The following is an 18885-nucleotide window of genomic DNA, read 5'->3' on the forward strand; positions in this document are numbered from 1 at the left end:
CACTTTTATCGTTTCAACTGTTTTGAGACCACTCGTCAACGAAGCCAAGGGCAGTTTGAGTTTCGCAGATACTTTCTTGCGCAATCGAAAGTCTCAGTGAGCGATTACAACAGAATAGTCAGAAGAGAAATGAGATCTCCAGCGGGGCCAGATAATTTAAAATGAGACATTCACTCCCTGCCATTAATCTGTCATGTGTTAAACTGCCCATTGGCCCATTAAAGACCCAGTTGTGCAAGCCTAAATGGACCTCAACCCAGGACCAACAACCCAAGGTACCAGAGTAGAGACATGCAGGACTGACTGTTTTCCCAGAGACAACTTTAACACTATAGGACCCCTAAATGGAGAGAAAGAGGTTTAAGGTTTGGAGTTTGAGGCCTGCAAGCATGTTAATCAAACCAAGGCTCCAGTCGTCCCTGGTCATATCCTGACTCCCTATGCAGAACTTCTACAGAACTCCAAAAATGGATCAGGAAGGGGGTTGAGGTTTGAGCGTGTAAGTCAGTTAAATCATAACAAGAGTCCTTAGGTACCTGATGATATCATGGCTCACTAGAGTTTAGGAGAAGTGTTTGGCAACAGCTGAGTGAGTTTGTAAATGACCCGTGGGTCAGGAAGTTGCTAACGGTTCAGAGAAGTGTTTTTCTGCACATGCCTGTGTGTGTTCGGCTGTGGAGCGTGTTTGTAAACGACCCGAGGGCCGGGAAGGAGCTCTATGACCCAGTAGACAAGCCCAAAACGACTGACTCACTCTCCCACTGCAGCTCAGGAGGATATGAGGGTCTTGGCTCAGGTTGTGATTGTAAATCCCTTAATCTCTCCAACCCCCTCATTGCAATCATTCACAGAGTCTGTATGTCACTTGGACAGCGTGTGGAGGGGAGAGATTGAGTCGTTTTGAGAACACTTGGGGAGCTGTGTTGGCACGAGAACCATTGTGACATCATCCCAACAGGGGTTAGGATTATTGCAACGTTACAAGAGATACTGGTCTGGTGCTGAACGGGTTTTACAACTGGCCAAAGTCTACAGGGACTCATAACACGTGTCTGAGTATGTACACTGTATAACGTCTAAAGAAGATATCAATGCCAACACTTTAGGCATCCCAGTGGTTCGTGTGTGTATTGACAAAGTATACACATGGAGATAAACTATGATGATTAATCATTCATCTGTAAGAATATGTTCCACAGACACACGGCTGTTATTTAAAGCCCCAGTGTGCAGTCTGTGGAGTCAGTAGTACCTTGAGCAGCTGTTTCCCCACTGCAGGGCTCATCTTCTCATCAACCATGAAGATGACAATACCTCTCTCGTCCATCCCTCTCCTGCCAGCTCGGCCAGACATCTGGATGTACTCGCCAGACGTGATCTAACGGAGAGAGAGGCGCACAACTCATTAATATGGTCACACATCTGTCACACACACACACAGCACGTCAACATTCACACAGAGATGTAATGTAGAGCAGAATAAACGTGTAGGACCAATGAAACAAGGCAAACCGTTTTAGTTTCTACATTTACATTTAAGTCATTTAGCAGACGCTCTTATCCAGAGCGACTTACAAATTGGTGCATTCACCTTATAATATCCAGTGGAACAACCACTTTACAATAGTGCATCTAAATCTTTTAAGGGGGGGTTAGAAGTTTCTAGTCATTCGAACCAATGTGTACAGAATGTCATGGGAAGGATTCTTTTAGAGGTCTACATGTACATGTTCAAATGCTTTTTTATGAACCAAATGCGAGTTAGAACAGTCAGGGGGTATGCTCCTGAAGGTAGATTGTTTTTTTTTATGCAACATTTACAGTACTTTCCGCCAATCCCCCAAACATGTGTAAATATTCTAAATTGAAATTCTTGTAATTATAAATTGAAATTCTTGTATTATAAAGATGGCGCCGGAGAACAAGGCTGACGTTTTACGTATTCCTAACCAATTGTGTTTTTTCTTTGTTTCTTTGCGCTGTTTGTAAATTATAATTTTTTACTTATTTTGTACATAATGTTGCTGCTAACGTCTCATATGACCGAAAAGAACTTGAGGAAATCAGAACTGCGATGACACACCACAAACTGGCAGAATGCTTTTTTCCCTTTAACAACTGCGACGAGTCTGACGTGTATGATATACTGCTTTCCTGGGAACAGGCCCAGATCACCGTCATTTGTATGAAGAGAAGGCAGAGAAAAATGGGCCAGAAGGAGGGCTGCCTTCTGAGAACTCGTACGCGATCGAATAAAGCCCCACTTCCTTCCATTCTGCTAGCAGACGTGCAATCTTTGGAAAATAAAATCGATGACCTACGCGAAAGATTAAACTACCAACGGGACATTCAAAACTGTAATATCTTATGCTTCACTGAGTCGTGGCTGAACGACGACATTATCAACATACAGCTGGCTTGTTATACACTGTATCAGCAAGATAGAACAGCGGAGTCTGGTAAGACAAGGCGCGGCGGACAGACTGATGCTGGCACAAGGACCGCACTGAATGAGCTGTATTCTGCCATAAGCAACTAGCAAAACGTTCACCCAGAGACGGCACTCCTAGTAACCGGGGACTTGAATGCAGGGAACATGAAATCTGTCATACCAAATTTCTATTAGCATGTTAAATGTGCAACCAGAGAGGAAAAAAAAAATTACAAAAAAAATAAAAAAACCCTAGACCACCTTTACTCCACACACAGAGACGTATACATTTACATTTTAGTCATTTAGCAGACGCTCTTATCCAGAGCGACTTACAGTAGTGAATGCATACATTTCATACATTTTTTTTTTTTTCTGTGCTGGCCCCCCGTGGGAATCGAACCCACAACCCTGGTGTTGCAAACACCATGCTCTACCAACTGAGCTACAGGGAAGGCCAGGTATACAAAGCTCTCCCTCACCCTCCATTTGGCAAATATGACCATAATTCTATCCTCCTAATTCCTGCTTACAAGCAAAAATTAAAGCAGGAAGCACCAGTGACTCAATCAATAAAAAGTGGTCAGATGAAGCAGATGCTAAGCTACAGGACTGTTTTGCTAGCACAGACTGGAATATGTTCCGGGATTCCGCCGATGGAATTGAGAAGTACACCACATCAGTCATTGGCTTCGTCAATAAGTACATCGATGACGTCGTCCCCACAGTGACCGTACATACATACGCCAACCAGAAGCCATGAATTACTGGCAACATCACACTGAGCTAAAGGCTAGAGCTGCTGCTTTCAAAGAGCGGGACTCTAACCCGGAAGATTATAAGAAATCCCGCTACGCCCTCTGACGAACCATCAAATATGGAAAGCATCAATACAGGACTAAGATCGAATCGTACTACACCGGCTCTGACGCTCATCGGATGTGGCAGGGCTTGCAAACCATTACAGACTACAAAGGGAAGCACAGCCGAGAGCTGCCCAATGACACGAGCCTACCAGACGAGCTAAACTACTTCTATGCTCGCTTCGAGGCAAATAACACTGAAACATGCATGACATGCACCAGCTGTTCCAGAAGACTGTGTGATCACGCTCTCCGCAGCCGATGTAAGACCTTTAACCTCTCTGGGCCAGTGGTTAACGTCCCACCCTAGTCAACAGCCAGTGGAATCGCGTGGCGCGAAATACAAATACCTCAAAAATGCTATAACTTCAATTTCTCAAACACATGACTATTTTACACCATTTGAAAGATAAGACTCTCGTTAATCCAACCACGTTGTCCGATTTCAAAAAGGCTTTACAGCGAAAGCAAAACATTAGATTATGTCAGGAGAGTACCCTGCCAAAAATAATCACACAGCCATTTTCAAAGCAAGCATATATGTCACAAAAACCACACACGCAGCTGATGTAAGACCTTTAAACAGGTCAACATTCACAAGGCCGCAGGGCCAGCCGGATTACCAGGACGTGTGCTGCGAGCATGCGCTGACCAACTGGCAAGTGTCTTCCCTGACATTTTCAACCTCTCCCTGTTCGACCACCATAGTCCTTGTGTCCAAGAACACGAAGGTAACCTGCCTAAATGACTACCAACCCATAGCACTCACGTCTGTAGCCATGAAGTGCTTTGAAAGGCTGGTCATGGCTCACATCAACACCATTATCTCAGAAGCCCTAGACCCACTCCAATTTGCATACCGCACCAACAGATCCACAGATGATGCAATCTCTATTGTACCCCACACTGCCCTTTCCCACCTGGACAAAAGGAACACCTATGTGAGAATGCTATTCATTGACCACAGCTCAGCGTTCAACGCCATAGTGCCCTCAAAGCGCATCAATAAGCTAAGGTCCCTGGGACTAAACACCTCCCTCTGCAACTAGATCCAGCACTTCCTGACGGGCTGCCCCCAGGTGGTAAGGGTCGGTAACAACACATCCGCCACGCTGATCCTAAACAGAGGGGCCCCTCAGGGGTGCGTGCTCAGTCCCCTCTTGCAGTCCTTGTTCACTCATAAATGCTCAGCCAAGCATGACTCCAACACCATCATTAAGTTTGCCGATGACACAAGTGTTAGGCCTGATCACCAACAACAACGAGAGCCTATAGGGTGGTGGTCAGAGACCTGGCTGTGTGGTGCCAGGACAACAACCTCTCCCTCAATGTGATCAAGACAAAGGAGATGATTGTGGACTACAGGAAAAAGAGGACAGAGCGAGCCCACTTCTCATCGACGGGGCTGTAGTGGAGCAGGACCAGAGCTTCAAGTTCCTTGGTGTCCACATCACCAACAAACTAACATGGTCCAAGCACACCAAGACAGTTGTGAAGAGGGCACGACAAAACCTATTCCCCCTCAGGAGACTGAAAAGATTTGGCATGGGTCTTCAGATCCTCAAAAGGTTCTACAGCTGCACCATCGCGAGCATCCTGACTGGTTGCATCACTGCCTGGTATGGCAACTGCTCGGCCTCCAACCGCAAGGCACTACAGAGGGTAGTGCGAATGGCCCAGTACATCACTAGGGCCAAGCTTTCTGTCATCCAGGACCTCTATACCAGGCAGTGTCAGAGGAAGGCCCTAAAAATTGTCAAAGACTCCAGCCACCCTAGTCATAGACTGTTCTCTCTGCTACCGCACAGCAAGCGGTACCGGAGTGCCAAGTCTAGGTCCAAAAGGCTTCTAAACAGCTTCTACCCCCAAGCCATAAGACTCCTCAATGTCTAATCAAATGTCTACCCAGATTATTTGCATCCCCCCTTTTACACCGCTGCTACTCTCTTATCATCTATGCATAGTCACTTTAATAACTCCACCTACATGTACATATTACCTCAACTAACCGGTGCCCCCGCACATGGACTCTGTACCGGTACCCCCTGTATATACTCTCGCTATTGTTATTTAATTACTTGTTACTAGAGGTCGACCGATTAATTAGGGCCGATTTCAAGTTCATATAACAATCGGTATTTTTGGCCACCGATTTGCTGATTTTATTTATTATTATTAAAAAATGTTTACACCTTTATTTAACTAGGCAAGTCAGATTAAGAACACATTCTTATTTTCAATGACGGCCTAGGAACGGGGGTTAACTGCCTTGTTCAGGGGGATTCGGGGATTCGTTTTTGCAACCTTCTGGTTACTAGTCCAACGCTCTAACCACCTGCCTTACATTGCACTCCACGAGAAGCCTGCATGGCTTGTTAAACCTGTTACGCGAGGGCAGCAAGAAGCCAAGGTAAGTTGCTAGCTAGCATTAAACTTATGTTATAAAAAACTATCAATCTTAACATAATCACTAGTTAACTACACATGGCTGATGATATTAATAGTTTATCTAACGTGTCCCGCGTTGCATATAATCGATGCGGTGCCTGTTAATTTCTCATCAAATGACAGCCTACTTCGACAAACGGGTGATGATTTAACATTTGCGAAAAAAGCACTTTCGTTGCACCAATGTACCTAACCATAAACATCAATGCCTTTCTTTAAAATCAATACACAAGTATATATTTTTAAACCTGCATACTTTAAACAATGCCACTTTATATAATGTTTTCATAACCTACATTACTCATCTCATATGTATATACTGTACTCTATACCATCTACTGCATCTTGCCATCCTGATGTAATGTATCACTAGCCACCTTAAACAATGCTGCTTTATATGTTTTCATACCCTACAATACTCATCTCATATGTATATACTGTACTCCATACCATCTATTATTTCTTGCCTATGCCGTTCGGCCATCACTCATTTATATATTTTTATGTACATATTCGTATTCATTCCTTTACACTTGTGTGTACAAGGTAGTGGTTGTGGAATTAGTAGATTACTTGTTAGATATTACTGCATGGTCGGAACTAGAAGCACAAGCATTTCGCTACACTTGCATTAACACCTGCTAACCATGTGTATGTGACAAATACATTTGATTTGATATTTAGTTAATATTGCCTGCTAACATGAAATTGTGTCACTGCTCTTGCGTTCATTGCCTGGCTCGTTGCGAACTAATTTGCCAGAATTTTACGTAATTATGACATACCATTGAAGGTTGTGCAATGTAACAGGAATATTTAGACTTAGGGATGCTACCCGTTAGATAAAATAGGGAACGGTTCCGTATTTCACTGAAAGAAAAAAAAACGTTTTGTTTGAGATGATAGTTTACGAATTCGACCATATTAATGACCTAAGGCTCGTATTTCTGTGTGTTTATTATATTATAATTAAGTCTATGATTTGATAGAGCAGTCTGACTGAGCGGTGGTAGGCACCAGCAGGCTCGTAAGCATTCATTCATACAGCACTTTCGTGCGTTTTGCCAGCAGCTCTTCGCAATGCATTGCACTGTTTATGACTTCAAGCCTGTCAACTCCCAAGATTAGGCTGGTGTAACCGATGTGAAATGGCTAGCTAGTTAGCGGGTGCGCGCGCTAATAGCGTTTCAAACGTCACTCGCTCTGAGACTTGGGAGTGGTTGTTCCCCTTGCTCTGCATGGGTAACGATGCTTCAAGGGTGGCTGTTGTCGATGTGTTCCTGGTTCGAGCCCAGGTAGGAGCGAGGAGAGGGACGGAAGCTATACTGTTACACTGGCAATACTAAAGTGCCTATAAGAACATCCAATAGCCAAAAGGTATATGAAATACAAATCGTATAGAGAGAAATAGTCCTATAATTCCTACAACCTAAAACTTCTTACCTGGGAATATTGAAGACTCATGTTAAAAGGAACCACCAGCTTTCATATGTTCCCATGTTCTGAGCAAGGCACTTAAACGTTAGCTTTCTTACATGGCACTTTTACTTTCTTCTCCAACACTTTGTTTTTGCATTATTTAAAACAAATTGAACGTTTCATTATTTATTTGAGGCTAAATTGATTTTATTGATGTACTATATTAAGTTAAAATAAGTGTTCATTCAGTATTGTTGTAATTGTCATTATTACAAATAAATTTGATTTAACATTTTTTTAAATAAAATAAACAAAATCGGCAGATTAATCGGTATCGGCTTTTTTTGGTCCTCCAATAACCGGTATCGGCTTTGAAAAATCATAATTGGTCGACCTCTACTTGTTACATTCATTTCTTATTATTTTTTTAACTGCATTGTTGGTTAGGGGCTCGTAAGTAAGCATTTCACTGTAAAGTCCACACCTGTTGTATTCGGCACGCATGTGACTAATAAAACTTGATTTGATACTTATGCTAAAATGTTGATTATATTCTACTGAGCCATTTACTTTATGATCGTATTCTTAACTTTTATTTTTGCTGTTGCATTGTCGAGGAGGAGCCTGCAAGTAAGCCTTTCGTTGGACGGTGTATCCCATACATGCGAGTAGTAAAACTTGAAACTTTACCCTGGCGTTGCAACACCTCTTCAGAACATTAACATGGAGGAGAGCTGGAACGCCTTGATTTGCCCCTTGGCTTTAAAACCCTCTGCTTTACCAACACTGCATGACACACATTGCCCTGATTAGGCTAATCAACAGATTTTCTTTCATTTCTAACTGTATAAACATTCTCTGCCAAGAAACTATCCCGAACAACTCTGTTGATACCTTCGTCATGCAGATTCAATCATAATCTCTTGGGCATTTTTGGTGCTCTACATCATAAGGTCCTGATTATAAGACTGGCTCTGGACGGTCCTCTCCTCATAAATCTCTGAGAGGGGGAAGGGAAGGAAGGAGGGATGGAGAAAGACGAGCATATGGTGCGAGATAAGAGGGAGCAGTCACCCCACGAAGAGGCCCTGGATTTCTTCTCTCTGCTTTGTTACTGAGGGAGGGAAGGAGAGATGGGGGAGAGGAGAAGGGAAGCCTTGACTGCATGCGTGGTGTTCTGGCACCAGTTTAACCACACCAGATGTTCTTCGCAAGCCTCTTGGACAGCCGCTTCCCTTTCCTTCTCTCCTCATCCTTTCTCCCTCTCTCCCCCCTATCCCTCTCCGAGCCAGGGGTGTAATGATCTGGCCCTTTCATTCCCAACAGCTTGATTCACGGCCGGCCCCGTGGCCCCCAGCTCCTCGCATAAACAATACGTGGCTGTTTATCTTACGCCAGAGACTACAAGCTCCCTCTGTGCTCCCTCTGTGGCCTTATAAAGGCGTCAATGCACACACACCGGAAATGATGAACCCTCAATATGACCTGTTAGACAGAGAGAAGAGCGCTGCACTACATGAAGTTAACCCTGGGCTCATCTGTCAGTCTGGTTGCAACATAGCAGGAATTACACAGACACGTGGGTATTGAGTTTAACCTAATTAAGGCTATTAATCATTCCAGGGAGTGATGAAACTTACAATGAAGAAAAATGTCCCCATGAGGACACAGTCAGTCACTGACATAATGGAGTGACCCTGTCTTTACCAACCTGTGGGAGCCAGGCTCATCAAAACGAGTGTTACCCAGCGGGAGCCAGGCTCATCAAACCGGGTGTTACCCAGCGGGAGCCAGGCTCATCAAACCGAGTGTTACCCAGCGGGAGCCAGGCTCATCAAACCGAGTGTTACCCAGCGGGAGCCAGGCTCATCAAACCGAGTGTTACCCAGCGGGAGCCAGGCTCATCAAAACGAGTGTTACCCAGCGGGAGCCAGGCTCATCAAAACGAGTGTTACCCAGCGGGAGCCAGGCTCATTAAAAGGTGTTACCCAGCGGGAGCCAGGCTCATTAAAAGGTGTTACCCAGCGGGAGCCAGGCTCATTAAAAGGTGTTACCCAGCGGGAGCCAGGCTCATTAAAAGGTGTTACCCAGCGGGAGCCAGGCTCATTAAAAGGTGTTACCCAGCGGGAGCCAGGCTCATTAAAAGGTGTTACCCAGCGGGAGCCAGGCTCATTAAAAGGTGTTACCCAGCGGGAGCCAGGCTCATTAAAAGGTGTTACCCAGCGGAAGCCTGGCTCATTAAAAGGTGTTACCCAGCGGAAGCCTGGCTCATTAAAAGGTGTTACCCAGCGGGAGCCTGGCTTATTAAAAGGTGTTACCCAGCGGGAGCCAGGCTCATTAAAAGGTGTTACCCAGCGGGAGCCAGGCTTATTAAAAGGTGTGTTACCCAGCGGAAGTCTTTGCCGTCAAACTTGCGTGCGCTGGTGAACAGGACGGTGCGGGCAGGCATGTTGATGCCCATGGCAAAGGTCTCTGTGGCAAACAACGCCTGAGGAGAGAGGATCAATAACATCACATTTAGCAAACTCACGCCAATTTAAAACACACAGGAATGGCTATAGCTTTTTCACCCTATTGAGCTGAGACTAGCCGAGGTGTACTGTGCTAGTCTGGTTGCATCCATAATAGTTGCTGGAACCGTGCTGGAAAGGACAATATCAAAGCCAGCACAGTATGTTTGGGGTGGGAGTGATAGCGTGAAAAGGTTTCTAGTGAATGACAACGTTCTGTATAATTTAAAGTGAGATCCAGGTAAGTTCCAGACCGGCAAGGCCTACCTTAATTAGCCCCTCAGAGAAGAGGATCTCAATGGTTTCCTTCAGGATGGGGAGCAGTCCACCGTGGTGAATCCCTATACCTCTCTTCAGTAGTGGTAGAACATTCTCTACCTGGAAACAAAGCAATAATAATCAGTCATTTGATTAATATAACACGTTTCTTGTTAAAGACACACTAACATATGTCAAAGACAGTACAATCTAGAAATCAGTGAATCCATACAACGATGTCAGATCAAAATGTACATTATTTTATTTTTTAGCTTAAGCCAACCATCCATGTGAAGAATAGAAATCCTCTGTCCTCCTCTGACCCTAGCAGAGCCACACATGGTTGTGACCTTTAACAGACCCTCTGAGCCAGCCTTCAAAATGCAGCAGCCTTCTGACAGCTCTACTACACTATAAACCAACGACCACCGCTCAGTACAATTTTACATTTGTCACTCAGCAGATGCTCTTATTCAGAGCGACTTACAGGGACAATTAGGGTGAAGTGCCTTGCTCAAGGGATTACGTCGACAGGTTAACTTAGTCGGCTCAAGGATTCGAACCAGCAACCTTTCGGTTACTGTCCCAATTGCTTAATCGCTAGGCTGCCTGCTAAAACTACAATCAGAAACAACCACAGGAGAACGAATCCTGAACTAACGGTATAAAGGGATAGAGAAATAAGGAAACATTGTGTGTGTTTGTAATCAAAACCACTAGCGCGAACCACAGAGAGTGGTGGAAACTTTTACAGGCTCCCTCTTATAAAGAATGCACTTTCAGAACCTCAAAATATCTCTGCATGTCACCAAGCTGAACCATTTCAGAACAAGCTCTTCACGTTGCTCTTTGCTGTGGCTCGTGTGTTAGAGTTCTAATAGTCACGGATGACCACACATCAAGGAGACCCAATTCACACAGACTTTATTAGAGTTCAACATGACAGGAGACATTTCTTCTTCCTCTGTTGACATTGTGTGGCGTGCATGAAATGGCTGTGTGGCGTGCATGAAATGGCTGTGTGGCGTGCATGAAATGGCTGTGTGGCGTGCATGAAATGGCTGTGTGGCGTGCATGAAATGGCTGTGTGGCGTGCATGAAATGGCTGTGTGGCGTGCATGAAATGGCTGTGTGGCGTGCATGAAATGGCTGTGTGGCGTGCATGAAATGGCTGTGTGGCGTGCATGAATTGGTCGCTGAAGGAAATGGGGGAAAGTTTTAAATGGCTTACAAGGCGCCAGAAGGCTAACAAAATCACTGATCTAAGTGAGAACAGCATGTATTGCAAACAAGCAAATCAGGCTTTTTTCAGTGTGTGTGTGTATATTTAATGATATTCAAATCAACCGACCCACCTGAGGCAGCTTCTTGTCATCGTCAGACAGACAGTCTACAGCGTTGTTAAACACCTCCTCTACAAGCTGCTTCTCCTCATCTGGAAAAACAAATGGGACATGTGTATATGAAGTGACACGGTTGACCATCAGACGTGTGTAGTGCCACCTCCGCCACCACTCCAAAGCTCAACAGCTTTCAACATTTACATGAGTCAATTGAGCAGACACTCTTATCCAGAGCCACTACAGTAGTGAGTCAATTGAGCAGACACTCTTATCCAGAGCCACTACAGTAGTGAGTCATTTAGCAGACGCTCTTATCGAGAGCCACAAACAGTAGTGAGTCATTTAGCAGACGCTATTATCCAGAGCCACAAACAGTAGTGAGTCATTTAGCAGACGCTCTTATCCAGAGCCACTACAGTAGTGAGTCATTTAGCAGACGCTCTTATCCAGAGCCACAAAGAGTAGTGAGTCATTTAGCAGACACTCTTATCCAGAGCCACAAAGAGTAGTGAGTCATTTAGCAGACGCTCTTATCCAGAGCCACAAACCGTAGTGAGTCATTTAGCAGACGCTCTTATCCAGAGCCACAAACAGTAGTGAGTCATTTAGCAGACGCTATTATCCAGAGCCACTACAGTAGTGAGTCATTTAGCAGACACTATTATCCAGAGCCACAAACAGTAGTGAGTCATTTAGCAGACACTCTTATCCAGAGCCACTACAGTAGTGAGTCATTTAGCAGACACTTATCCAGAGCCACTACAGTAGTGAGTCATTTAGCAGACACTATTATCCAGAGCCACTACAGTAGTGAGTCATTTAGCAGACGCTCTTATCCAGAGCCACTACAGTAGTGAGTCATTTAGCAGACGCTCTTATCCAGAGCCACTACAGTAGTGAGTCATTTAGCAGACGCTATTATCCAGAGCCACAAACAGTAGTGAGTCATTTAGCAGACACTCTTATCCAGAGCCACTACAGTAGTGAGTCATTTAGCAGACACTATTATCCAGAGCCACTACAGTAGTGAGTGCATACATGTTTGTACTGGTCCCCCATAGGAATGGAACCCACAACCCTGGCGTTGCAAACACCACGCTCTACAGACAGCCACACAGGACCCTCTGACTGGGCAGGTAGTGAGTGTTTTGTCTGAGAACAATGTTGCAGCGCAGACTATGTAAAAGTACATGCTGTGATAGACAGTCTGATGGATCAGACCAGGAACTGAGGCAAACAGGAGTAAAATATATGCAGATATGACAACCCACAGCCATTTTCATATTCAAATACATGACTTGTATTTGCACTCCACGGTGACTGTAGGCAGGCCCATGTGTGTGCCGGTATGGGAGAGCGCGCCTCTCCTCTCCTTCAGAACCCAACTGGCTGCTTACAAATGTAACCAGGGCTGGAATCTTTCTGGCTTTGGACATGAGTAATGGTTCCTTAGGTTATTGGTGGAAGTGGTCATAGTGGGGTAGTGTCATGGTCCGCCTGCTCCCTGGAGTCCTAGCCCACACTGCAGTGTAAGGACAGTCTCACACTGACACCAACGAGCAAACAGACACACACACCACAGCCTGTGGGGCGTACATCAACTCTCTGGCACTGGTTAAACTCGTTAGAAAACACACATGCTCGTAGACACACACACAGGCGTGTGCACATGCACGCTCACACAGAGTCACACAGAGTCCATCACACAGACAAATACATCAAGAGTTATTTAATATACACGTCTTAACACAGAGGTTCCAAACAGACAAACACACATTGTGGAGATGAAAGAACCAGAGGGAGAACGGGCTTATGGTTGGTGTCCTCACACAACCACATAACTGCCACGCAGAGTGTTGGACTAAGAGCAAAAAGGTCGCTGTTAGATCCACGAGCCCTTGAGCAAGGCACTCAACCCTATTTGCTCCTGTAAGTTGCTCTGGATAAGGAAGTCTGCTAAATGACTCAAATATAAAAGTGTTCACACCGCTATAGAAATACCATACACAGGCGCCACACCACACACAGACACTATACAGGCGCCACACCACACACAGACACTATACAGGCGCCACACCACACACAGACACTATACAGGCGCCACACCACACACAGACACTATACAGGCGCCACACCACACAGACACTATACAGGCGCCACACCACACAGACACTATACAGGCGCCACACCACACACAGACACTATACAGGCGCCACACCACACACAGACACTATACAGGCGCCACACCACACACAGACACTATACAGGCGCCACACCACACACAGACACTATACAGGCGCCACACCACACACAGACACTATACAGGCGCCACACCACACACAGACACTATACAGGCGCCACACCACACACAGACACTATACAGGCGCCACACCACACACAGACACTATACAGGCGCCACACCACACACAGACACTATACAGGCGCCACACCACACACAGACACTATACAGGCGCCACACCACACACAGACACTATACAGGCGCCACACCACACACAATACAGGCGCCACACCACACACAGACACTATACAGGCGCCACACCACACAGACACAATACAGGCGCCACACCACACACAGACACTATACAGGCGCCACACCACACACAGACACTATACAGGCGCCACACCACACAGACACAATACAGGCGCCACACCACACACAGACACTATACAGGCGCCACACCACACACAGACACCATACAGGCACCACACCATACAGACACAATAACGGTGCCACACCATACAGGCACCACACCATACACAGACACTATACAGATGCCACACCATACAGGCACCACACAGACACCATACAGGCACCACACCATACAGGCACCACACCATACACAGACACTATACAGATGCCACACCATACACAGACACCATACAGGCACCACACCATACAGACACAATAACGGCGCCACACCATACAGGCACCACACCATACACAGACATCATACAGGCACCACACCACACAGTTTAACAGATGACATCCAGGTCAGCCTGAGAAACTGAAACATATGATCATTTATCATAGTCTGATTCTCTTGGTAGCCTAGTGAAGTGACAGACTACTTATTTAACAACGGGACACTTTATCAGTCAATTAGACAGCAGCAGACACTTCAACATGTGACTACGCATCATAGATCCAGTCAGTCTGTGATGCTGTTGGTTGGTTGATTCCAGGGCCAGTGTCACAGAGGAAAAGCCATGTCTGACAGTTCCAGAAACACAGCCCAGAAACAATGTGTCATAAAGGATTAAACCCCAGCCAGAGAAGTTCATTAGACGGGGAGGGGAAAGAGAAAAAGATGGCCAGGGGTCAGGAGGGAGAGAGAAGAGAAAGACTGACTCACGTGGCTCCCTTCTCTCTATGATCCTCAGTAGCATTACTACAATCCTTGCCGTCCTGGGGACACGAAGGGCTGCACATTTTGTTTTTTTGCCCTGGTACTACACAGCTGAGTTAAATAATCAAAGCTGGATGATTAGTTGAATCAGCTGTGTAGTACTAGGGCAAAAAAACGAAATGTGCAGCCCTTGGAGTCCTGAGGACAGGGTTAAAGAAACACTGGATTTGCCTAAACCTGAAAACAGACCAGCAGCTCTGTTTCTATAATTACAACTTAGACGAAACTACAACAGTGCTGCTCCTTATCACGACGCTATTAAAGAACTGCTACGGCGCTATTAAAGAACTGCTACGGCGCTATTAAAGAACGGCTACGGCGCTATTAAAGAACTGCTACGGCGCTATTAAAGAACTGCTACGGCGCTATTAAAGAACGGCTACGGCGCTATTAAAGAACTGCTACGGCGCTATTAAAGAACGGCTACGGCGCTATTAAAGAACTGCTACGGCGCTATTAAAGAACGGCTACGGCGCTATTAAAGAACTGCTACGGCGCTATTAAAGAACTGCTACGGCGCTATTAAAGAACGGCTACGGCGCTATTAAAGAACTGCTACGGCGCTATTAAAGAACGGCTACGGCGCTATTAAAGAACTGCTACGGCGCTATTAAAGAACTGCTACGGCGCTATTAAAGAACTGCTACGGCGCTATTAAAGAACGGCTACGGCGCTATTAAAGAACTGCTACGGCGCTATTAAAGAACGGCTACGGCGCTATTAAAGAACGGCTACGGCGCTATTAAAGAACGGCTACGGCGCTATTAAAGAACGGCTACGGCGCTATTAAAGAACTGCTACGGCGCTATTAAAGAACTGCTACGGCGCTATTAAAGAACTGCTACGGCGCTATTAAAGAACGGCTACGGCGCTATTAAAGAACTGCTACGGCGCTATTAAAGAACGGCTACGGCGCTATTAAAGAACGGCTACGGCGCTATTAAAGAACGGCTACGGCGCTATTAAAGAACGGCTACGGCGCTATTAAAGAACGGCTACGGCGCTATTAAAGAACTGCTACGGCGCTATTAAAGAACTGCTACGGCGCTATTAAAGAACGGCTACGGCGCTATTAAAGAACGGCTACGGCGCTATTAAAGAACGGCTACGGCGCTATTAAAGAACTGCTACGGCGCTATTAAAGAACTGCTACGGCGCTATTAAAGAACTGCTACGGCGCTATTAAAGAACTGCTACGGCGCTATTAAAGAACTGCTACGGCGCTATTAAAGAACGGCTACGGCGCTATTAAAGAACTGCTACGGCGCTATTAAAGAACGGCTACGGCGCTATTAAAGAACTGCTACGGCGCTATTAAAGAACTGCTACGGCGCTATTAAAGAACTGCTACGGCGCTATTAAAGAACTGCTACGGCGCTATTAAAGAACTGCTACGGCGCTATTAAAGAACTGCTACGGCGCTATTAAAGAACTGCTACGGCGCTATTAAAGAACTGCTACGGCGCTATTAAAGAACTGCTACGGCGCTATTAAAGAACTGCTACGGCGCTATTAAAGAACTGCTACGGCGCTATTAAAGAACTGCTACGGCGCTATTAAAGAACTGCTACGGCGCTATTAAAGAACTGCTACGGCGCTATTAAAGAACTGCTACGGCGCTATTAAAGAACTGCTACGGCGCTATTAAAGAACTGCTACGATGATAAACAGGTTGAGTGTGAGAGAGTAAGAGAGAGAGAGAGGAATTGCAAAACCTTCTGCGTAAACCACACATCACACACGGCTTACCAAATTGGTTGTGTAAACAAAATCTTTCACAAGATGTATGAGCGTCAGTGTGTTGCAACGCAACAACAAAGGGAGGAAGAATGTCAAAATATTTGTTATTTTAGTACAAACAACCTCTGGTCAGGATGGAGGGATAGAAACCTCTGTCGGGTCAAGCCAAGATTTATCTACTCCATCATCTTTATCATTACACTGTGTTGTCTCTCCCCCCTCAGAGACTGACTGGGCAGTACCCCATAATGCATTTCTTCACTGTAAGTGGAGCAGAGATCTAAAAGCAGCCAAGAAAGCACAATGGGGTATATTGATGTCTGCTGGAGGAGTCGGCTCGCTGGATACGCAGCCATCCTAGTCTGGCCACTGAACAGAGAACATTTGGTGCTCTTGCACTTAACTGACTTAATCAAATCACACACGAAAGCGTGAACTTTCGACCAGCTATGCAGAACGTACTCTGACTCGTGGGTTCCATTTGGGACAGATCTGCACACAGAAAGGTTGCGTAGTCCAGTATTGAGTGGCATGCTTTTATGTAGCCCATGGCTGACATGCTCTGCCTTCAAATCAGTGGATTTAGTTTGTATTGTTAGTCACACCACAAAGACAGCAAAGGAGAGAGAGCTACATGTACAGTTAAAATGAACATTGTGGCTGGTAGATTTCAAAATACCTTTTTACAAAAAAAAATGACACCACACACACACTATACAGACACCACACACACCATACAGACACCACACACACACACCATACAGACAGCACACACACACACACACAGACACCACACGCATACCACAAAGACACGACAAAGACACCCTACAGACACCACAGCCACCACACAGCCACCACACCACAGACACGACACCACACAGACACGACACCAGACACACCATACAGACAACACACACCACACAGACATGACACCACACAGACAGACACCAGACACACCATACACCATACAGACACGACACACACCACAAAGTAACGACACCACAAAGACAGACACGACACCCCCCACACAGACACACCATATACAGACACCACACAGACACCACACACAAACACACCATACAGACACCACACACAAACACACCATACAGACACCACACACAAACACACCATACAGACACCACACACAAACACACCATACAGACACCACACACAAACACACCATACACACACCACACACAAACACACCATACACACACCACACACAAACACACACACCACACACAAACACACACACCACAGACACACACACCACACACAAACACACACACCACAGACACACACACCACAGACACACACACACCACAGACACACACACACCACAGACACACACACACCACAGACACACACACACCACAGACACACACACACCACAGACACACATACAGACACCACACAGACCATACAGACACACACCACACAGACCATACAGACACACACCACACACCATACAGACACACACCACACACCATACACACACGCACCATACAGACACCACCCACACCAGACACCCCCCCCCATATACAGACACCACACCCCCCCACACACACACCCCATATAGACACCACACACACGCCCCATATACAGACACCACACACACACCCCATATACAGACACCACACACACACCACATATACAGACACCACACACACACACCATAGACACACATACAGACACCACACAGACCCCACACACAAACACACCATACAGACCCCACACACAAACACACCATACAGACACCACACACAAACAGACCATACAGACACCACACACAAACACACACCACACAGACCATACAGACACACACCACACAGACCATACAGACACACACCACACAGACACACACCACACACCATACACACACGCACCATACAGACACCACCCACACCAGACACCCCCCCCCATATACAGACACCACACCCCCCCACACACACACCCCATATAGACACCACACACACGCCCCATATACAGACACCACACACACACCCCATATACAGACACCACACACACACCACATATACAGACACCACACACACACACCATAGACACACATACAGACACCACACAGACCCCACACACAAACACACCATACAGACCCCACACACAAACACACCATACAGACACCACACACAAACAGACCATACAGACACCACACACAAACACACACCACACAGACACCACACACAAACACACACCACACAGACACCACACACAAACACACACCACACACAAACCACAGACACCACACACAAACCAGACACCACACACAAACCACAGACACCACACACAAACACACACCACACAGACACCACACACAAACACACACCACACACACACCACACCCCCCACACAGAAGACACCACACAGACGACACCACACCCCCCACACACAAACACACAGACACCACAAACACACACAGACCATACA

At 46.0% G+C, this 18885-nt stretch overlaps 1 protein-coding gene across 2 annotated transcripts in view; it reads right to left on the reverse strand.

The window, feature by feature from the left end:
- Positions 1 to 18885, reverse strand: part of LOC106568406 (exosome RNA helicase MTR4) — a 75776-nt gene that overhangs the window by 44086 nt on the left and 12805 nt on the right. For both annotated transcript variants that reach the window (XM_014138719.1, XM_082960526.1), the window contains exons 11-14: positions 11285 to 11364; positions 9939 to 10049; positions 9548 to 9649; positions 1253 to 1378 (exon numbers count right to left, since the gene is read on the reverse strand). In XM_014138719.1, the coding sequence (XP_013994194.1) occupies positions 1253 to 1378; positions 9548 to 9649; positions 9939 to 10049; positions 11285 to 11364 (419 nt within the window). The remainder of the gene's footprint in view (positions 1 to 1252; positions 1379 to 9547; positions 9650 to 9938; positions 10050 to 11284; positions 11365 to 18885) is intronic.

This window comes from Salmo salar, chromosome 13 (genome assembly GCF_965601325.2).
Source record: "Salmo salar chromosome 13, fSalSal1, whole genome shotgun sequence".
In the NCBI taxonomy this organism is placed as follows: Eukaryota; Metazoa; Chordata; class Actinopteri; order Salmoniformes; family Salmonidae; genus Salmo; species Salmo salar.